This window comes from Myotis myotis, unplaced genomic scaffold (genome assembly GCF_014108235.1).
Source record: "Myotis myotis isolate mMyoMyo1 unplaced genomic scaffold, mMyoMyo1.p scaffold_m19_p_5, whole genome shotgun sequence".
NCBI classification, from domain to species: Eukaryota; Metazoa; Chordata; class Mammalia; order Chiroptera; family Vespertilionidae; genus Myotis; species Myotis myotis.
In genome coordinates this window covers 29068538-29090899 of record NW_023416357.1, presented here as the reverse complement: position 1 = coordinate 29090899, position 22362 = coordinate 29068538, and the positions used below count along the sequence as shown (strand labels likewise).

Below are 22362 nucleotides of genomic sequence, written 5' to 3'. Positions count from 1 at the left end.
CCCTTCCCCTGGCTGTCCTCTCTAGTCCAATGGAAGTGCAGGGCTTGTGTAATCTCTAACTTTGCTTTTAACAATAATATAAGTGGTTACCCCTGCCATACCCCACATTGCAGGGAGAGATTTACAGTCTTTAAATAGCATTCAACAGTAAGACTTTACAAGAGTGCACACCTATTCTTTCCATCATAGCAAAATCACCCACAGCAATGAAAAGCTGCAATAATGATTATAACAGTTTCTCCAAGGAATGCCTACATGACCCACATATACCTGTGGCCCGGAGGCTCGCAGGCCCCACCTGGAAGAGACCGCATCATGTCAGCATTCACCTGAGGGACCATGAGCTCCTACACTTAGCAACTTTACCAGGGAGCTCATTTCCAAGCCCTGGACAATGCCGTCGGGGGAACAGAAGAAATTCCACAGGGACAGCTGGGAGCAAGCTGGGCCCTTGGGGCCAAGAGCGGCTTCAACTTTGACTTCTGGCATTTGGATCCAGCAGCATTGCTGCAACAGCTCACGCACAGGTGTGCGCACATCTGCTCGCTCACATGCGCACGCACACCGTGGTTGAAGCAGAAGCATAACAGGATGGAGTTTAATGGGAGTATTTTCCACTGTCTCCACGTTTGAACAAGAGCTCACAACTTACGGTCTTTATGCACCACTCCTCTGTGGCCCCTTCCCCTCTGGTGACAAACCCAACAGCGCATTCCTGAGAGTAGGAAACACGGGCCAAGGGGCTGCGTCTGCTGGGAGGCAGGTGAGATTGGCCTGCCCTGCGGTGCAGGTGGAGGGGCTGGAGCTGTAGAGGTGGCAAATTCCCGCCTTTTTGCTCTGACAAGGGCCCTTGCAGTCCAGTCCGGCCACCCGCCAGGGGAGCCCGCACCTAGCACTTGGGGTGAGCTGACCCACTCCTGGAGCAGTGGCCTCAGAGTCAGGTCTGCGTAAGGAAAGCAAAACGTGGTCTCGCAGAGGAGCACAGCTGGCTCATACATGGCTGTGGTTCACCGGTCCGTCCCTGTCTGCGCCTGTAATTATCCTGGAAGCATAGCTCCGAGCCCCTCCGCTCACCTTTAAAATCAAAGACAAAACCCTGCACGATGGAGCATTGGCTACGAACATCACCCAGATCGGATCCGGGGCGCTCTGCCCAGTCGGATTCGCCCTGCACCGCGTCTGGCTCAACAGGCAGGAGTCGGTCACAAACAGCTGGCGCCCTGGTGCCGGCGCCTCAGGGAAGCCGCCCCTTCCCGCTATCCCAGGAGCCGGCGCATCCCTGGAGCCGAGCGCGGCCGGGGAACGGGGCGCTCACCATGCAGGGCCAGGGCCAGGGCCAGGGCCAGGGGTCACGGGGCGCGCATCAGCCCGCAGGCCCCCTGGTGCACTCACCTCTCAGCCACCGATCGCCTTAAGGTCTCCAGAGGCACTGCCTGTCGGGGCGCGCTGTGCACCCTGGCTGTGAGCCACTTTTGGAGACGCAGTCGTCTGAGGAACGCGGCGCCTCCTGACGGTGCCCGTCCCAGCCCTGTCCTCCTCGGCTGTAACCTTGGGGTCCAGGGAGCGAACGACGAGCCCGAGGATGCGCGGGGGCGCCCGTGTGGGAAGTCACCTCGGAGTGCCCGGGCCTTACCTGCCCTCCCGGCCTCGGCTCTGCTCTGGGGTCCTGCCTCCAGGCGCCCGCGGAAGCTCTGGCTCGGGTCCCGCTGCGCTGGGCGGTCTCAGCCTCCAGGCTCTTATCTTGTCGCCGCCCCGCCCCGCCCCGCCCGCTGTCGGGGGCGCACGCCGGCCCGGCTCCGTTTCCCCGCCGCCCTGGGTGGGCGGGGGACGAACCCTGCCTCACCCTCAACCCGCCCCTAGACATTGGGCAGGAGCCGGTGCCCACATTCCCTGTCCGCAGAACACTCTGCCCCAGATCTTGCCTGTCCCGGAGCCTCAGATGTTTGGGGGCCGGGACACCTGTGGGTCCAGGCATGGCCAGCAGGGGGGGGTGGGGTGGGGGGTGGGGGTGGGGTGCTGGGCCTGAGCCTGTGCTCTCCCTCCCCGCAGCCCTCAGCGGCCCAATCCCCACTTGATGCTACACTTCTCCCCAACACCCAGCTCCACAGACTCCTCTCCTGTGGGGGTCCCCTTCCGAGATCCAGCGCCCAGGGGACCTCTCCCATGGAGTCCAGGCAGGTGAGGTCCTGTCTGCATCCCCAGCCTAGCTGCAGCGATCTCTGCCTTGCCCTGACCTGCAGCTGAGCGCCGAGTCCCCCAGCCTGCAGGTACCAGGTACCAAGCTGCGGAGACCTGGTCCTTCTGTGGCCGCACTGCCTGGGCAGGCAGCATGGGGTGAGTAGCAGGAGGTCTTGGCGGTTTGTGCCTGCAGCCATCGATTGGCACCAAGGGGCTCGACTCCTGCTCTCGTTGCAAACTGATTTCCCCCGAAGGTCTGGTGGTCAGCGCTAGTTCCAGAACCGAACAGAGTCGGAACCTTCCTAGCCCAGATGCCCTCTGCAAGATTTCACATCATGACGCAGAGGAATGGAGACCCCAGGCCACCAGGCCAGGTCCAGATCCCCCAGGTGCAGGATGGCTCCAAGGTGAGTGGTGGCCTCCGGTATGGCAGCTGGCTGGTGACCTAAGTTCCAGGCATTAACAGTCCTGGCGTGTGTCCTTTGATTGTCCCACTGTGCACTCACTGTAGGGGGACATCTGCATTCCATCTGGACTGCAAGTTGCGCTCAGAACTGTCATGGAAGCAGTGTCTCTTAGTCACCCCTGTCACATCCTCAGTACCATTTCCCCCACTTGTTCTTGGCTTTCACTTGGAAACTAGCATCACTGCCTTACCCACAGCCTCAAGCTGGTGACAAAACAGGGCTGATACCCAGCCACAGTGCCAGGAACTGCTCTGCCGGCTGATTAGAATCAAGGCGTTAGAACTCATAAGGTGGTGTATCAGTCTTCTCCAGCTGCTATAATAAAAATGCCACAGATAGTGTGACTTATAAACAATGGACATTTCTTTGTCACAGTTCTGGGGGTTGGAAGTCCAAGAGCAAGGCAGGGACATACTCAGTCTCTGGTGAGGACCCACTGCCTGGCTCACAGGCATCTCACTGCTGTAACCTCACAAGGCAGAGGGCCAGGGGCTCTCTGGGGCCTCGTTTATAAGGGTACTAGTTCCATCATGAGGTCTCTACCTTCATGACCCAATCACCTCCCAAAAGCCCACCTCTTAGTACCATTGCATTGGATGGTAGGACTCAATTTAAGGATTGGGGGGATGTACACAGTGCAGTCCATAGCACTCGGGGTTTCAGGAGATGGTGATGTGCCACCTTGTCTGTACACACCAGCGACCCTCACACAGGCTCTCTCCTCACACATGCTCATCAGCACAGGTTCCCTGGGACAGGAGTAATCAGTGATAGGACCTTCATCAACAGTGTCCAGGAAATAAGTGGCCATCAAGGAAACCATTGTCCTTTAACCAGTGGACACAGGGTAGAACTCATGAGTTCAGATATGTATTAAACACACAAACACAAAGAGAGAACAAAAAACATCAGGCAGGAATGCAAGCCAGGCAGGGGTGCAACTGTGTGTCTCCAAGTGTCCCTAGTCCTATTGGATCAGGGCCCACGCTGATGCCCTCATTTTAACTTGGTCACTTCTGTAAATACCTCCAAATGAGGCCACATTCTGAGGTCCTGGGCTAGGATTTCAACATATGAATGGGGGTTGGGGCACAATTCAAGCCACTCTAAAGAGGAACCTTAGCAGGCCTGCTCTGGAGGGAGCAGCTCAGAACATGACATGCCCCAAACCATGCTCTGCTGCTTGGCAGCCCCTGTCTCTGTGAAGGAAAGCCACCAGCAAACCAGGCACCCCACTGGTTGGTGCTCCTCTGCGAGCAAGAGGCCAGCTGCTGTCTTGCTCTTGGAGTCCAGTGCAACCCTGACTGCCACGTCCAGTGCATCTTAGGGCCGTCCCGTCGGTGACTGGGCTCTACTACACTGCATCCCCCGCCACAGGGCAGCTGGAGGCCCGAAGCTGCATTTCCCAAATGCCCTGGCCAGCAGGGCTCAGGTCAGGGTCTGCCACTAGTGGGCGCACCTGCTGCGTCTGAGGGGGAGGAGACCCAGGCAGCCGGATTGGGTTCCCTGAGGCTCCTCAGCGCTGGGTACCGACACCCCTCCCACCTTTGTCCCTCCAAACCATCTAACAATTTTTAACCGAATTCTCTGCATGAAATCCCTCTCTGTTTATAATTTGTACAGTGGCTGGTGTTCCTTAGTCAGCTTGGGCTGCTGTAACGGAGCACCCCAGGCTGGGCAGCTCAAACAATAGATGTTTGTTTCTCTCAGTCTGGAGGCTGGAAGTCCAAGAGAGTGCTGGCATGGTGGGGTTCTGGTGAAGACCCTGGGGCTGTGTCCTCACACGAGGGCGGGGGAGGGGGGAGGGGGGAGAGGGGGGAAAAGGTGAGAAAAATGGGGGGTAGGGGAAGAGAGGGAGCCAGTACACCTCTGATCTCTCCTTATAAGGGCACTGATCCCATGGGGAAGGGGCACTCTCTTGACCTCTAAATGGAGTCACCTCCCCAAGCTCCACCTCCTAATACATCCTCCTTCGGAGGGACCCTGGGGGGAGCACGAACACTCAATGCACAGCAGTCCCAGACCATAATGTTTCAAACTGAGCTATAGTGTCCTAGGACTTCATTCTCTTACTTGGAAATCTTTTTGTTTTCTCTTGAGTTAATAATTGCCTGTTTTTCCATTGGTTAATTTTCCATGTTCCAATCATCCATTCATCTCCAAACTCTCAACAGAAGTATATATCTTCTCTCAGTCTGGAGGCTGGAAGTCCAAGAGAGTGCTGGCACGGTGGGGTTCTGGTAAAGACCCTGGGGCTGTTAGGAACATCAGTCACCAACACGCAGGCAGAGGCTCAAATAGCAACAATAAAAGCGGGCAGAGTGCGCCTGGGCTGTAGGGCATCCAGAGGAGATACATACTTCTGTTGGTGAGCTCTTCAGAACCACTCACTCCGCCTGAGGCACTGGCTGGGCAGCCCTCAGCTCTAGGTTCAGCTGCTGGTTTTCTGACTAGAGAAAATCAGTGCAAACCCTGGTCTATGCCACAGCTGATGCAGTCAACACCCACTTCCCCACCACCCCTGCCCGCACACAGGTGTCTGGAAAGATCAGAAGAGACGCTTTCCATTAACGGACAGGGACAGCAGCACACCTTCACGGTCTTACCTCAGCACTGCGTCAACTACCCTGCTCCCTGCTGCCATTTCTCGTCCCAGAAACCTCTGTCATCCTGCCACGCCACCGAGGATCCCATCAGCCCACTGTGTGGACATGCGGCTGCACCAAGCTGGTGGGCAAGGAATACAAAATATCAAGATAATTGGTGAGACACCTGCTTGCTAAAGACTGAAAAAAGGAAAGATAAAAGGCCCAGGCTTGCCATTGGTGAGGCTTCGGTGAGTGCACTGGTCTGTGACCCGTCCACATGGAAGGCAAGTTGCATATCTGATGATCCCACTCCCAAGAAAGGACGTTTATCACATGCATTTGAAAACAATGTGTGTTCTGCTATTCTTGGGTGGACAATGGTATAACATCGAATAGGTCAGCTTAGCTCATATTGTTTCCAGTCTTCTATGTCCTTACAAAGCTTTCATGCTTGTTCTCAGCTACTGGGAGAGGCACTGGTATCTCCCAGTATAAGAGTGTGGACTGGTCTCCTTCTGGTTTATCCTCCTGCTTCACCCTGTGGAAGCTGTTTCCAGGGGCATGCGCACTTAGGATCGCATGTCCTCCTGGGGACCTGAATCCTTATCATGTAGTGATTTTGCTGGACCTGCTCACAACCTGTGCTCTGAAGTCAAATTTGCTGTTAAAACAGCCACTGCATGTTTCTTTTGATTAGAGCGAGCACCCATTCTTTTCCTTTTAGCTGATTTGTGTTTTCATATGTAAACTGTGTTTCTTATGCGCATGATATAGTTGGGTCTTGCTTTTATATCCAAGCTGACAGTTTCTACTATTTGGGGTGGGGATGGTGGAGGCGGTATTTAGACCATTTATATTTAATGTGAATATTGATGTGGTTGTGTTTAAATCTAAATTGACTATATGTTTTCTATTTTTCCAATGTGTTCTGTGTTCCCCTTTTCTCCTTTTCTACTGTCTTTTGGATTGAGTTTTAAAATTTTTAGTTCCCTCTTCTTTTGTGGGATTATTAGCCAAATCTCTGTTGTGTTATGTTAGTGGTTGCTTTTGACCTTTGACCAGCATCGAACCCGGGACCCTTCAGTCCACAGGCCGATGCGCTATCCACTGAGCAAGACTGGCTAGGGCTCAATCTTCTTTTAAAGAGATTTAAATAATGCTCAGTCAGTGTGGCTCAGTGGTTGAGTGTTGATGCACAAACCAGGAGATTATAGTTTGATTCATGGTCAGGGCACATGCCCTGGTTGTGGGTTTGATCTCCAGTAGGGGGCGTGCAGGAGGCAGCTGATCAATGATTCTCATCATGGATGTTTCCATCTCTCCTTCGCCGTTCCTCTCTTGACATCAATAATTAATAAATAAAAAATAGATTTAAGTAATAAGAAAGAGTGCTTATATTTGCCAATGTGATTACCATTTCTGGTCCTCTGCATTCCTAGTGTAGGTCCAGATTCAAAGTGCTATGATTTTCTCTCTGCTTTAAGGACTTATTCCAACATTCCTTGCAGAGAGGGGCTGCCAGTGATGAGTTCTTGCAGCTTTTATATGTCCAAAGCAGCTTTATTTCTCTTTGGAAAAATATCTTTGCTGAGTAAAGAATTCTAGGTTGGCAGTTGTCTTTTTCTCTTCCTGTTTTATAGATGTTGCTCCACTGTCTTTTAGTTGCTCTCATTCCTAATGAGAAACCTGAATATTTTTTTTTTTTATTGCTTAAAGTATTACAAAGGGTATTACATATGTGTCCATTTTATCCCCGCGCCCTAGACAGTTCCCCTAGCCTCCCCTATCCCCCAGTGTCTTATGTCCATTGGTTATGCTTATATGCATGTATACAAGTCCTTTAGTTGATCTCTTACCCCCTACCTCCTGCCCCCCAACCCTCCCCGGCCTTCCCACTGCAGTTTGACAATCTGTTTGAGGCAGCTCTGCCACTGTATCTATTATTGTTCAAAAGTTTATAATGGTCTCTATTATCCATGAATGAGTGAGATCATGTGGTATTTTTCCTTCATTGACTGGCTTATTTCACTTAGCATAATGCTCTCCAGTTCCATCCATGACGTTGCAAATGGTAAGAGTTCCTTCCTTTTTAGAGCAGCATAGTATTCCATCGTGTAGATGTACCACAGTTTTCTAATCCATTCATCTACTGATGGGCACTTAGGCTGTTTCCAGATCTTAGCTATGGTGAATTGTGCTGCTATGAACATAGGGGTGCATATATCCTTTCTGATTGGTGTTTCTGGTTTCTTGGGATATATTCCTAGAAGTGGGATCACAGGGTCAAATGGGAGTTCCATTTTCAGTTTTTTAAGGAAACTCCATACTGTCTTCCATAGTGGCTGCACCAGTCTGCATTCCCACCAGCAGTGCACAAGTGTTCCTTTTTCTCCACATCCTCTCCAGCACTTGTCGTTTGTTGATTTGTTGATGATAGCCAGTCTGACAGGTGTGAGATGGTACCTCATTGTTGTTTTGATTTGCATCTCTCGGATGATTAGTGACTTGGAGCATGTTTTCATATGTCTCTTGGCTTTCTGAATGTCCTCTTTTGAAAGGTGTCTATTTAGGTCCTTTGCCCATTTTTTGATTGGATTGTTTATCTTCCTTTTGTTAAATTGTATGAGTTCCCTATAAATTTTGGAGATTAGGCCCTTATCAGATATGACATTGGCAAATATGTTTTCCCACACAGTGGGTTTTCTCGTTGTTTTGTTCATGGTTTCTTTTGCTGTGCAGAAGCTTTTTATTTTGATGTAGTCCCATTTGTTCATTTTCTCTTTCGTTTCAAGTGCCCTAGGAGCTGTATTAGTGAAGAAATTGCTTCGGCATATGTCTGAGATTTTGTTGCCTTTGGATTCTTCTAGAATTTTTATGGTTTCCTGTCGTACATTTAAGTCCTTTATCCATTTTGAGTTTATTTTTGTGTATGGTGTAAGTTGGTGGTCTAGTTTCATTTTCTTGCATATATCTGTCCAATTTTCCCAGCACCATTTATTGAAGAGACTATCTTGGCTCCATTGTATGTTCTTGCCTCCTTTGTCAAATATTAATTGAGCATATTGGTTCGGGCCGGAAACCTGAATATTTTTGTTCCTTGCATCAAATGTGTCTTTTCTCCTCTGGTTGGTTCTCTTTACCCTTTGTTTGAACACTGATGTGCCTGGTGTGGTTTCCATCATGGTTCCTGTGCTTGGAGTTCCCTGAGCTCCTTGGATCTGTGGATTCACGGTTTTCATCAAGTTTGGAAAAGTACTTCTCTAAATATTTTTTCCAGTTTGCCCCTTTCCTTGGAGAAAGTTCCACAGCTCACTGATGCCCGGTTCACACTTTCATCTTTCCTTTGTTCTGAATGGTTTGTACTGCTGTGCCTTCAAGTCCACTCACCGTCTCTTCTTTGATGTCAAACCCACCCCTACTCAGCCTGTGTATTTAGCATTTCAAACATTGTAGTTTTCATGCTGGAATTCATATTGATCCCATAAAAGACCTCGCATGTCTCTACTGAAGATATTCAATCTTGTCTCTCACTGGCTTTCTAAACAAGGTAATACAGTGACGTTGTATAACAAATGGACTTCACCCAATTCCATCATCAGAGTCATTTCTGGGTCTGTTTCTACTGATTACTGATCATTGTTTCCTGCCTTTGTTGTTGTTAATGCATCTAGGGATTGGATGCCAGGGATTGTGACTTCTACTTTGCAGGGTGCTGGGTAATTTTGCATTCCTGTGAATATCCTGGAACTTGGTTTGGGGCTGCAGGTGAGTTACTGATATACAGCCTGGCCATCCTTTCAGGTCTTGCTTTGAAGCTGTGTTCAGCTGGACCAGGGCAGTGTTTTGCCTATTTCCTCGCTACTGAGAAAAATACCCATCAGAGTTTTCCACTAGGGGGGGAGGGTGGATCCAATCTCTGTTCCTCCATTTCGATTGGAAACAAAATTTTGGATTCTTACTCTTTTATTACATGTAAGAGAATTAATCAGAACCTAACCAGCTCTTGACAATATTAAATGGCAGAGATGGCCCTGTTGTCAGTACTGAGCCAGCCCGTGTGCATGGGTCCCATCACAGCCTGTTCCAATCAGAACGCAGGAGAGCTGAACACATAGAAGCGACATTCCCATCCACCTGCAGCCACCATGCCCACTTTCATGCCATTCAATGCCCATGGCTGTGGTGACCTTTCGTTTCGACTGCAAAGCTGTGTCCATCTCTGGATGTAAAATGTCCAGATCCTGTCTTTGCTTTATCCCTTTCCTTTACTTAAAACAATTAAATCAATTTAACCAATTTCAAAGGCAAGACTCATTTATTATGTTAAAAAGGGCCTACCAAGCACAAAGAAGCAACAGCGGCTGCTGCGTGAATGTAGTCCCTGTGCGTGTCCTCCTCCTATCACTTCTGTGGGGCTCCTGACTCACTTCTGTGAAGAAACCTCATCCCTTAGTGTTACCTGAGTCCTGAGCCAGTGGCCACACACCCTCGATGTTCTCATGTACAGTGTTTGGGATTGTAATACAACAGTTCTATCTGCTTTACTTCTATTTATAAATCCTTTACGGATTTAAAAGAAGGACGGCAAAGTGTGTTTAAGGTGTATATGCTCAACATACAGAAATTACAGAACCAGGGAGACAGCTACACAAGTCTGGGTTCTAGGAAATGCCACCACTGCCCACAGGGTATCGAGCCACTCCACAGTGCCCCTTCGCTATCGAGAAACTGCTTCTACAGAACTTCAATCACTGTGCTTCCCAAACATGCTAGAATCTCATCTTGACCGCCTCTCCTGTCACAGCCTAAGAAATGTTATCTTTCTAATAAAAAAACTACACGTAACAAAGAGCATCTTCAAGTACATAGGACTACATTTTATTCATTCCGTTACAAACCCAAAGTTCTTCACATGGCACCCTTTCCAGCAGGGCCCCACGTTCTAGCAGGACCCCCCATCCCAGCAGGACCCCCATGTCCCCACAGGGCCCTGCAGGTGGAGGGGCCAGGGCTGCACTTGCCCGTGTCCTCATCTCATACTAATGGGGTTTATTCCGACACTATGTACATTCACAGTTCCGAATGCCATTGAGTCACTACAAGAAAGAAAAGGGATCAGGAGGAGCAAACATCCATTCAAAGTCTGCTTATCAGAGATTTTTTTCCTGAAAACGCACTGTGGCATTTCATTCAAAAAACCCTTCATGCACAGACCTGGAGGATGGAGGCCAAATTCAGGCCCCCTCCCTCAGAACATCTTAGTTTATTCACCTCCTTCATTGGTCATTGGTTTTTCTCTTTGAAAAATGAATCTTTATACATTTTATGATTATAAAATTAACCACCGTTAGCCACCGAGGCTGCATCTGAGTTTCTGTGGTGTCCAGCAGCCCGAGTGCCCCGGATGGCCCTCAGCACCCGCCCCTGTGTGCGTCCTGGCTGGCAGTGAGCAGCTGGAACAGGGGGAGGGGACAGCTGAACCGGAGTTAAGGGTTTTCCTGGCGTCTACTGGTAGAAATGCACGTCATGGATGCCTCGGGAAATCAGTAAACATCTTCCCTGTGCTTCTGGCCCTGGTGGTCACTTTCAGTAGAGATGCCCCAAATACAAAATTCAATTCATTTTAGAAAAAAACATAAATTCCCCCCAAAGGAACCCAGAGGCTTTGCTTCAGGACACCAACTGGAGTCTGTGGTTTTGATTGTGCTTTAAGGACAGGTTCCAATTCTGTCCTAAACAAGTGAACCAAGGGGATTTCAGGAAGAACAAAGGCACCACCAGCACAGTGTCCCCCTTCTGGTGCCAGGAGATTGCTCCTCCTCTGACCCAGGGCGGGACTGGAGTTGGTCCCTGACAGACCTATGCGGCCTTGTGACCCTGACAGGCGGGGCATCAGCCTGAGGCAATCACCGGCTGTGCTGCTCTCCAGTTTCCGCCTGTCCGTCTGTCCATGCAGCTCATCTGTCTGCAGGGGCAGCTGCTTTGTCCACTCACCAGAGCCGGAGCAGGGGAGGGATGGCCACCCTCCGAGCAGGACGCGCTGCCCCAGGGCTGCTGGAGGTGCACAGCCAAACATGCCACCCATGTTCAATGCCTCGGAGCTGACACTACAGTGAAGTAGATGACGTCATATTAAAACAGAAATACCAAGCTGGTAACGTTTATAAAAAAAGAGGGGGATTCAAAAGGATTAAGGATGGGAGATAGCAGTTCTGGGCTGGAACTCCTGGTGGCCCAAACAGGAGGGAAACTGACCTGGTGGAGAGGCCAGAGAGAGTGAAGTCAAAGCCACAGACAGCCTCAGAGTCTATCAAAAAAAGGGCCTATAAATAAATATCCTCTGACCCTCAAAGGAAAATGAAGTAGAAAAACAACTTTCTTCTTTTAAAAAAAATGCTGAATGTTTCCTGTAGTATCTAAATGAGGTTTATAAAATACTCATGAACTCCCACAAATATAAAAATGTTTAAAAACCGCTGGCGGGCCAGCCACGCTGTGACTCCACAAGTCGACACAGGGTTTGTCTGGAATTGAACACATGCCACATGCCCCGCTTCTTGAGTGTGCATGGAAGCTGCCCGCCTGTGCATGTGCCTCGAACTGACCAACAGGGGCCGCGTGGAAAGAGTGAGATGACAATCTGAACCCAGGACACTTGAAAACAAGCCACACCTGGTGTCCACCCACCCCCTGAGGACCTGCCCGCAGGGAGACCCCTGAGCCCCGCCAAGGTGGGTAGGACATGCCCCACGCGGTCTTGCTATGAGGAGTCCGGGTGGAGTGAGCATAAGGTTTCCTTCCAGATGCCCCGCAGGCGCCCTTCAGGCCGGTGCCCCACAGAGGAGCAAAATGGAAACACCCCAGCCTCTGGCACTTGGGCCTGGGGACAGTGACCGAGCAGCCGACATGGAGAGTGGAGCCCGGAGATGGTCACAGCAGAGGGCTCGCGGCCATGCGGAGGTGGGTGGCGACTGCCGGGGAGCAGTCTCGTCTCTCCAGCACCCTCAGTCCTAGTCCAGTTTCTTCCGCACAGGCTTCCTCCCAGCATCCGAGTTCTCGGGGCTGAAGTCAGCACAGAAGCCGTTGGGGGTGAGAGCGGGAGGCGTCTGTGCACAGCTCTCGAAAGGCGGCTGGTCAGGGTACAGATACTCCTCTGCAAAGTCGGGGTATGTTTCTGCAAACCTGCCGAAGTCGGCTGGAGAGACGAGGGCACATGGTTACAGGGGCTTCAGGAGCAGACATCTAGAGTCTGGAGCTCTTCCCTGGGCCTACGTGACTCTCCCCCCCCCTCCCCCCGTACACCCCCCCCCCCCACTCACCACCCCGCCACTGCTCTGGCAGGGGTGGGGTTTATGTTCATGGTCTTGGAGGTGAGGACAAGACCCACACTCAGTTTTTCTCTGCTGCGCATAAAATCATAGCAAAAGCAAAGGGGCAGCCACTGTATCCACTCAGTTACTCTTGCTTGGGGGAAAGCTAAAGAAATGGCACAATTCTGGGCACTCTGGGGACTCAATGCATGTGAGGGAGGTGCTGCTTATCACAAGAGCTGGTTCAGGGTCAGGACGAGCGTCCGTGTGGTGACTGATGCCATGAGGCAGATGCTACTGATGGATGTCTGACTGGAGACCATGAGTGCATGGAGGGTCACCCTGCAAGCTGGTCACAGGGCCTGAATGCCTCCCTGCCTGTGAATCTCCCAGTGGCCAGGGCTGGTGTTGAGTGGAGAGCACCCTCAGGCTTGCATTCAGGCATCCTGAGAGCAGGTGATGCTCAGAGGCCTTGGGTGTAGGAGCCTGCAGGCTCCAGGGTCATCCATGTCTCCTTGTAGGAAACCTGGAACGGCTTTTACTGGAAAAGTCTGCAGCTGATCAGGCTCATCACCAACCTCACCAACAACCCCCAAATCCACTGGGAAGCAGGGCCTACTTTAATGCAGACACAGACACACACACACACACACACACACACACACACACACACACACACACACACACACAAATAACAACCACCTCCCACCCCACACCCGTGCCTGACATTTGGATGCAATTTTAAAACATGTCCAAACAAGACGTGCACGATGACCTTTCTTGAGCAAATGTCTGCTAGTTTTTCAGCAAGAACACTTACTCATTGTGAAATGCGCACTCTGGCCAGTGCCCTGAGCAGAACACCTTCCGAGATCCTATTGCCCAGCCCCCCAGCCACAGGCGGTTTCAGGTCCTGGCCCCCCAGGATCCGGGCCAGCCTGCTCTGTGCAGCCACAGGTGATGAAGCCAAACCTTCCAGAGAGGAGCAGTCCAGCAGAGTCCTCAGGGCAGGTGACTCGCTCCAGCACTGAACCCTGATGGCAGAGGCCCTGCCCTGGCCTGGCCTGGCACACGTGCCCACAGCCCCCAGGACGACGTTCATCCTGGTCCCAGGTCTACGGGGCTTGGAATTTGGCTCTATTCATCACCAGCAGAAGCCAGATTGAAAGCTCCCACCCTTCCTGGCTAGGTTTTAGGAAGAACCTTCCTCCTGATAATCTCTGTTGCAAAAGACACAGGGTGACCTGACAAGCACAGGTGGGTGGGGGCTCCATGTGTGTCCTCACTTCTGGCACCAGTGGGCCACCCTCCCTGCTCCCGGGCCTCTCACCAAACGTGATCCTCCCCTTCTCCTCCTGGTCGATGGCCCGAAAGAGGTCGGTCACGGTGAGTTCTGCCACCCCTAATGCCGTCTTGAGGATGGTGGACAGGGCGTCCTCGTCTATGCTACCATCCTCCTGAGACCCGTACATCTGCAAAGCAAGGTCACCCCGAGGTCTCCTCCTCCATCCTCAGGCCCCGCCAGGCCCACTGCCTGCCCAGGGTGGCCTGTTCCTCCTCCCGGAGGCCCTGACCCACCTGGCAGCACGGCCAGAACCAGCGTGCCGCCCTAGGGAATGCTGAGCCCCTTAGCGTGACCCGCCCTCCCACCTACAGGTGTGTTCCACCTGTAATCCACATCTCACTGTCCCCATAAATTAAACTCATGTGAACCCCGCACTTGCCTTGAAGGCCAGCTGTATGGTGTCCAGGGTCTGGGCAGGCCGGCAGACGACAGACAAGGCGACCACGTACTCCCGAGGGTCCATCTCGCCACTCCCGCTCTGCGAAAGAGAGACGCTCTGTCAGGGAGGGGCATTCCGGCACCTCCCTGGGAGCTGGGGTTCAACACTGGCTGCTGAGTGTCAACACAAGGTTATTTTCACACAAACTTGAGATCATGTGTCTACATGGAAGAGAGCATCTGAAGAACGCTCCTAACCACTGGCTTCTCCACTCTGTAGGCTGCTAGAATGAATCTTCAGTGTGACTGTCACATGAAGGCGCACAGGAAAGTATGTGCAGCATGATGACTGTTGCCTGCCTTCCAGAAAAACAGACCTGCCCATGAGGCTCACTTCTGGGCTGTGAAACCTAGCCTGCTAGTGACCACACAGTGGGCGTGCAAATCAAAGGTGAGCCCAAGGTGATGACACCACACAGGCCGAGCACACTGGGTTCCATGCCTATGCCCCTGACTCTGGGAAGGTGTTTAATCTTGGGTCTGAGGCTCTCTGTGAAATGGAGGATATTCCTACCTTGTAAGAACACTGTGCCCTTGACACTGTGAAAAATAAAAATGAACCCACACACTGTGGCAAGATGCCCGGTGCTCAGTGATGATAATGCATCACCAGGATGTCACCAGCTGAAACCATGCTCACTCTTGTATTTCAAACCTGACCTGTTGTCACAGTGCCTGAGTGAGATGTAGCCACAAATCCACCCCACAGCTGCTTTACACCAGGGGTCGCCCAGATGGGCCGCCTGCTCAGCTGCACACTGTGGTGCCACAAACCTGCACACTCATGGGGTCTCTAAAGCCCACATCACTCACCAGCTTCTTTGAGTTCTACCACGCTGCACCTTGTGGCCACACAGAACATGCAACGTTGTCACACGGAACATGCTGTGTTGTACACACATGAAATTCTAAGTGTTCACACAGAACACACTATGTTGTCCACATGCAACATGCTCCATTATTCACACAACATACTACGTTTTTCACAGGGAACATTCGTGGCTGAAGGAGCCCCTTCACGCACACTGTGCCACGCTGACTGCTCCTACAGGACATACCGCACAGGGGTCTGCGCTGCGACTCAAACGTCCAGAGTGACCAGGTGTGGGTGGTTTCTGGCTACATGGCAGCCTGCCCTCCTGGTTCTCTGTCTCCCCCACTCCCAAACATGAAAGGCCACTCCCATTCCCAGAGCTGCAGTGACGTGTTGACTCTGTGCAGCCAGCACATACGACTGACTATGATGTGTGTGGTGGACAGGGGAGGGGTTGCTCTCCAGGGGGAGACTCCCAAGCTTTAGACAGAGGCGATGGGGAACCACTTAGCCAAGCATCCAGAAAGAGGCCATGCTTAGAAATTCTGAAGGCCTGGCTGGGCTGGTCAGTGGAGGGACACGGCAGGGGCTAGGCCAGCCCTGCTGTGTGATATCACTCAGCCTTTTAGTGATCTGATCTAAGGAAACACAAACTACAGACATGTTTATCAGCACATGCTAACTGAAATGGCAGATTCTTTGTGCATTTAAAACCATGGGAGAAAATACTCCCGAGGACAGGGTAGGCTGGTAGGATGGGGCCACTGAGGGGTGGTTTTTCCTGCTCTACTTCCAAAACTGTCTACAGAATGTTTATATTACAAGGAAAACAATGTATACTTTGAAGCCAAAGATTTTGCCACCCCCACTGGGTGATGTGCTACCTCGTCAAACAGGGAGAACATGTCGGCCAGTGGGTCGGAGACAGGCACTTCCAGGTAAGCCGCAAACTCTGAGACGTTGATCTTTGCCCCCCTCTTCATTCCAGCACTTTCCGCATATCTATCGAGATCTTTTTCAAGTTTTTCTGGTTTTAGGCTAAATAAAGAGAGAGGAAGTTTTTTTTCAATAAAATCACAGAATGCCAAAAATAGGAGGCTTACGGTTTTAAGACCCAACAAATTATCAGCATGACTTATAGACCAAGCTGCTAGTTTTCAAGAACAGGCTTCTAATAACTTGAAGGCACGCAATGCTCTGCCTAAGCATGTACACCCCTCGGCAGGGCGGCCTGTGAGCAGGACGTCCTTCGGGGGCAGCTCCAGAGAGCGTGGCACCAGCCATGAGGGGCTTTTCGGGACTTCAGTGTGGGCTGAAGTTGGCACAGAAAAGAGGAAAATGACCAGACTGCCAGAACAAGCACTCCAGCTCTCCTTGATGCCCTGTCTCGAGTGACATCGGGCAGCCCCAGGCGCAGCTTCGACCTCCAGCTTGGTCCCCAACACCTGCAGGGTGGAGGCCCCTGTGCGGTTCTGCCCGGAGTTTTGGTCCATCACAAAGCTTTTCCTCACTGCTGAACACATCGCACCTGCCCTGTCACACATCACAGCCCCAACGCTTGTCACAGCATTCGAGGGAGTACCCTTTCTGACGAACTGATCATGAGTAAAAAAACCCAGGCACTCACCCCAGGCCCCGCACCAGCCTGGCGAATTCCAGAAGGCAGGTGTTTGCAGGGAGCCGAAGCTGTCCTTCCGCCAGGGCCAGCTGGCAGTCCTCAAAGGTGTAGTCGGTCACGGAGACGCCCAGGGCCCTGCAGCAGAGAGGAGGCCCTGCCATGAGCGCCCTGCATGGCAGCGGTCCCAAGTCACAGGAGCCCCTGTGGTCTCTTTGAGTCTGCTCCGATGGCAGACACCCTGGCAGAGGCAGTGCTGCATGCGTGTCCTGCACCCTGCTCTGAGCCCCTGGGGTACCTCCTCACACAGCAGTTAGTACATGAGGGAGGACTCTGAACGCCGAGATGCACAGAAGGGCAATGTGGGAAGGTCATGTTTAGTACTAAACATAAATGCCTAATAGCTGACCCTAAATTTCAATTACTTAGAACTTGGGCTGCCCAAGCTTGCACCCCATTAGGAAACAACCATGCATTTGGGCCTTAAAGACGACACCACCACCCCACGGGGTGTTTATTGGAGAAGCTCAATTCTTCACAAGTGACCAGGGATCGCTCTTCTCAGAGCTGACACCTCCCTGAAGCTGGGAGAGTCAGAACTTGGCCATTCTCAGAGATGGATCAGGGTTCATGAGAAATAACCTTTCCTGTTAAAGAAAACACTCGAGGTAGGAAATCTACCAAGTATAGAAAACTAAACTTCTCCCCACCCCAATAACTGAATGGGCTTCAGTCATTTGATAAAAGTTCCTGTTGCAATCACATGAGAAGGAAACAGTGACTTTGACATTCTCCTTGACAAACTCAGGTATAATCCTTGGGGGACAGAAGCCAGAATTATTCCTCAGGAAGGGGGATGAGGCTGGCTGAGGGGCTGTCCACAGAGCCCCTGGGGATCCTGGCCCCTCCCAGGTGCATTTGAAGGTGAGAACTAGAGATGAGAGAGGTGACAACCCACTGAAATTCTCCTGCAGCCGCTGAGGCGAGGGGGTGACCCATGGGTTATCCTCTTCCTTTGAATTAATATGGACAGTTTCTTTAGGATACATATCTTTAAAAATGTTAACAGGTAATTTATTTCAGTGTGTACTAAGAATATTTATACCCAACCTGTTGAGCCTGCAATTCCATGGATGGACATTATTTTTTTTTTTATCAAGAGGTTAAACAAGGGTGTTACTGAGTACCCTGACTTCCCAAAAGTTGAGGATCAAGCACATCCTGGTGGCCAGTGTGAATCAGAGAGGGAAAAGAAGAGGGAGTTTTTCGTGTGTGAGGGGGGGGAGCGGGGAGCCCAAGGCAAGGGGATGAGTGTCTCACTGCACTCTATCCCTAGCGCCCAATTTCCTGAGGAGCCCGTGGACAAAGACAAGACAGCTTGCTGAGTGTTAATTCATGTATGTTGAGGTGAGATGCATGATTTTGCTCAGTGGAGTCTTATAGAATGCATTAAAATGGGGTGCAATGTGCATACCGAAATGCTTTATCTTAGAAGTCTAAGCCACACAGGTCAGCAATAGCAACTGTTAAAGCCCCCTCTGCAGCCGCGTGGACCCCCAACGAGTGGCACTCACTGTCAGAGCCGCTGAGCTGCTGAGCCCCCTGCAGGCACCGAGGTGGCCAAAGTCAGAGGCAGCCCCTGCTGCCCTGGAACAGGAGAGAGGAGGAGAGGGGAGAAGACGGGATGGGAGGGATGAAGGCGGTTAGAGGGGCAGGTGTAAGAGCTGACACTACCACTACCTGGAACAAGCTGGGAATGGCCAGAAATAGGAGGTGAGCACGTTCCTGACTGTGGCACGGGTGCAGTACAAGTGGGAGGAGCTACTGTACAAGCTTAGGTGCACAATTACCACACTGAACTTGGTGAGATGGAGCAGGAACACTAATAAACACTGCGTGGGTAGATGGAGAGAGAAGCTTCGAGAACATTCCAGCCCAGACAGACCCTGAAATCTGCAGAGGCCATTGCTCTCACTGACAGCTCTGCTGCCCGTCACACTGGGGCGCCCACACATGCGGCACCTGGGTGACTGATGGCTATGGGCACACCTGACATGAGTGAAACTAAGTGATGTTTAAGGATCTTCCAAATGCTGAACAAGCAGAAATGTCATTTGACAAAAACAGGAGACATAAAGTGTATGTCCAATAGGCCGAGTCCATGCTGTTCACTAGCTTTTGCAAGAACCCATCTTCCTAAAGCTACTGGCTTTCTTGTTTTTAGCAGCACTGAGGAGGAAAATAGCAGGTAAACAAGAGTGCTGGGTAATACTTAGGGAAAGGAAATCAGGAGGCCAGGAGGAGACAGAGGGTGCACTCACTCAGCCATGACGCGTCGCACATTGCTGGCATACAGGGTGGGGTCCTTCTTTTCCTCCTCTGAAGGGTTGTACACCGGAAGGAACTAAGCACACAGAGAAGGCTGTGTTACTGGCACAGTATCACAAGACACCCCCCTTACCAATGCCACTATAGTGACAACTGTGAGTCTGAAAAAGTTAAGATCTGTCAAAGCACTTCCCGCTAGAATCATCTTTGAAGTGGTCACACGCGCACATATATGCACGTGTGTGTGTGTGTGAAAATTCACAACTCGCCATTCCTCACTAGGAGTACCCACTCCCCGGACACCGCAGCTGTGGCCGGTACACTGTATTTGTAATTTCACATAGGGGCTTAGTTTTTAGATATAAAAGAATGACATGTGTGCATTTATTTCTAAAGGTCTCAGTTTTGTGTTGAGGATAACACAACAAACTATTTTTACGTAAAAGATTATTAGCTTTTGAACATCTATCCAATGTTTTAAATAAGTCCTACCATGCAGAAAAAGCAAACAATCACCACTGAGCCCGTTTTCTTTAACACTAATATTTAAGAATCAAGGAATATCCCGAAATACTATCAATTCTCATAACTGAACCTTTTGCTTACAGCTACATTGAAAAGAAGGACGCAAATTGCAACAGTTCCTCACATTAGCACCAGCGTCTCAGAGGAGAAACACCAGGAATTATGTTTAGAGGGATTTCACAAGCCACGAAGCCTCTTTTCAATGCTCACAAGAAGAAGCCAGAGCTGAAATAGAGCTGTTTCTACCAGGTGGCCCAGGGCAGGCCCAGCTTGTCTTTCTCAGAGCCTGGCTCCACTGTGCTCCGAGCCACCAGCAGGCAAGCCACATAAAATGTCCTAAGCTGTGGGGCTGCTACCCTTGGCTCAGCCCTGAGTATTAAGTGGCTTACATTCTACTGAAATGAAAAACTTGGCGGAAAGCCTGCTCATTTGTAGTCAGTGTTACTCTGCAAAATTGATTGGAAGGTAGTAAAGTGTTTCATTAAATACTTAAGTTGCGTATGACTCATCTTTAATTTTCAGGTGCAGGAGTAGCCTGGTAATTCCCTTTTTAAGAAAATAAACTCTATTCCTCATCCACTCAGATTAAATTTACAAGTTGAACAAATATAGCTGTACTTAATTTAGATGAGAGGATGGGTGTTGTGACTTTGTCTGATACATCCAGTGGGATGCAAACTCAAAGGCAGACTACATGATCTGACCAAGTATCAAAGAGAGGATGACAGTATGACAAATTTAGCAGTGTGAATTCAGCAGTATTAGTATCAAGTAAAAATAAAGCTAAAAAATTTATTCATTGCATATGTGTCAATTTTATATGCCTTAAGCTGCACTAACCATAATAAAAGCATGACGGGGTTACCTTCCTTGTTGATTTAAAAAACTGTATCTGAATAGATTAAAAATCACCCAAGAGACACAAGCGATTGATGCAAAACTACTGGGAAGCACCTCTACTAGTAAGGAGCCATGAGAAATGGCAAGGGTTCCAAGAGAGAGATGACATAACATTGTGTCTGTAGAGATATCAATGTAACATTGTGTCTATATAAAACCCAAGATACCACTAACACCATATCCACATAGACACCTATATAACATTGTATCTATACAGACAACATAACATCGTATCTATAAAAGACCTTGATACAATGTATTTATAACCCCAATGTAACATTGTGTAACACTATATTTATACAAACCTCAATTTCAATTTGATTGTGAAACTGACACAGGGTGAGCCACAGGATTTCTAACCTTAAAAACAAACAGATTTATAGCATTGGTGAGAAGATTCCGTTTAGCAAAATCTTCAACCCCCTTGCCCTGCAGAGGGCAGTACTGGGCAGTTAATTCTCCTTCAGGAGACAGATGCTGAGCCTTCTTCAGCCCAAACCTAAATCTTAAAATACAACAGTGAGAAAAAAGGCTACTTTTATTACATAGCTGTCTTCACTGTTTTTATTAAACACGCCCATATCTGCAGCTTTAGTATGCCCTGCAAGCCACTGCTTCTCAAGTTTGTCTTCCAGCTCAGGAAACCTTGCCCATCGGTCCTCACCCAGTCATCTCACGGCAGCGCAGACTGGACAGGCCCTCGCTTATGCCACTCCCATGCCTGGCTCCCAGAGTTCCTGACTTCAGAACCAGCATTTTAAATTTTTTATTTGCAGAAGTTGGAAATGGGGAGCCATCCAGAATCCCACCCCTGGGCCTTCGCTCACTACTCCCTGGATACACAGTCTCCCTTGTAACACTCTTACACACCCGACTTTGGCCTCATCGACAGCCTCAAGCCCAGGCCACCAGGAGCCCCTTCCAGCCCTTCTCCCAGCTTCTCACCACCCACCCCCACACTCCAGCCTCAGAAACGTGAGGACCACCACTCGGACAAGCCGCTCCTCACGGCACCTCCCGCGCATTCTGTTCCAAGCACTGGACAAGGCCTGGGGGCCTGGGCGGGCTCTTGCTTGGCCTCAGCACCCACACTTCCATTTCCAAAAACCAGCTCACATGGCAGCACCCTGGAGGCCTAATGTGCCTGGATCCCATGTTCCACCCTCCCCCCCACCCCCACCCCCCAATAGCTGAGCAAGAGGAGGGCAGCCCCTGGAAGTCTGCTGTCTTTTCCAGGGACAGGATGGTAATCACTAAGCTGACAGACGCAAGGCGGGAAGAGAAAGGTTCTCACAATTATCTTCCCAGTGGGGCTGAAGGCAATGAACTTAAGTCCCGGAACCCAGGGTGTGAGGACATACCAGATTTTTACATTCAGTTTCCACAACAGGGTGAACCTAACTGCTGTCAAATAGCAGCGGGTCACGTGTTCAGGTTTCACATTTGCTAAATTAACTGGAGCACTTTCCCGGGAGGACAGGACAAATGAGACAGCACAATGTCTGACTTACGCTCCGGGGCCTTGCCACGTCCACGTGATGGTGTCCTGGGGGCAAGAAATGAATGGATAAAACATGACTGGGAGTTGGGCATCAGAAATTCCTGGGGATGCCACACGGGTCCCTCCCTCCCTGCACTTATCCTAACTTCCTCTGCTGCCCTCCTCCCTGCCCTTATTCTAACCTTCCTCTGACTCCAAATGCTGAGCTCCTCATCCTCCCAAGTCCATTCTGGGGCAGAGAAGAAGGTGGGTGCTCACCACCTAAGATCCCCTCCAAGCTCCTTTTCCTGCCCTCCCCCCCTACCCCCCAGGTATCCCTGGCAACCTCAACTAACAACAAGGAGACTTTGTCC

General features: G+C 50.7%; 2 protein-coding genes across 3 annotated transcripts in view; both read right to left on the bottom strand.

Moving 5' to 3' along the window:
* SLC6A3 (solute carrier family 6 member 3) overlaps window positions 1-1681 on the bottom strand; it is a 30633-nt gene extending 28952 nt beyond the window's left edge. The window contains exon 1 of the mRNA XM_036310942.1: window positions 1393-1681. The gene's annotated coding sequence lies outside the window, so the exon portion shown is untranslated. The remainder of the gene's footprint in view (window positions 1-1392) is intronic.
* Window positions 1682-10089: 8408 nt separating this feature from the next.
* Window positions 10090-22362, bottom strand: part of LPCAT1 (lysophosphatidylcholine acyltransferase 1) — a 36624-nt gene continuing 24351 nt past the window's right edge. The window contains exons 7-14 of one of the 2 annotated variants that reach the window (XM_036308633.1): window positions 22020-22054; window positions 20814-20868; window positions 19077-19159; window positions 16768-16893; window positions 16025-16178; window positions 14268-14366; window positions 13874-14015; window positions 12103-12428 (exon numbers count right to left, since the gene is read on the bottom strand). In XM_036308633.1, coding sequence (XP_036164526.1) covers window positions 12244-12428; window positions 13874-14015; window positions 14268-14366; window positions 16025-16178; window positions 16768-16893; window positions 19077-19159; window positions 20814-20868; window positions 22020-22054 — 879 coding nt within the window. In that variant the 3' untranslated portion in view covers window positions 12103-12243. Of the gene's footprint in view, window positions 12429-13873; window positions 14016-14267; window positions 14367-16024; window positions 16179-16767; window positions 16894-19076; window positions 19160-20813; window positions 20869-22019; window positions 22055-22362 lie in introns of both variants that reach the window. The other variant, XM_036308632.1, reaches the window with a different exon arrangement.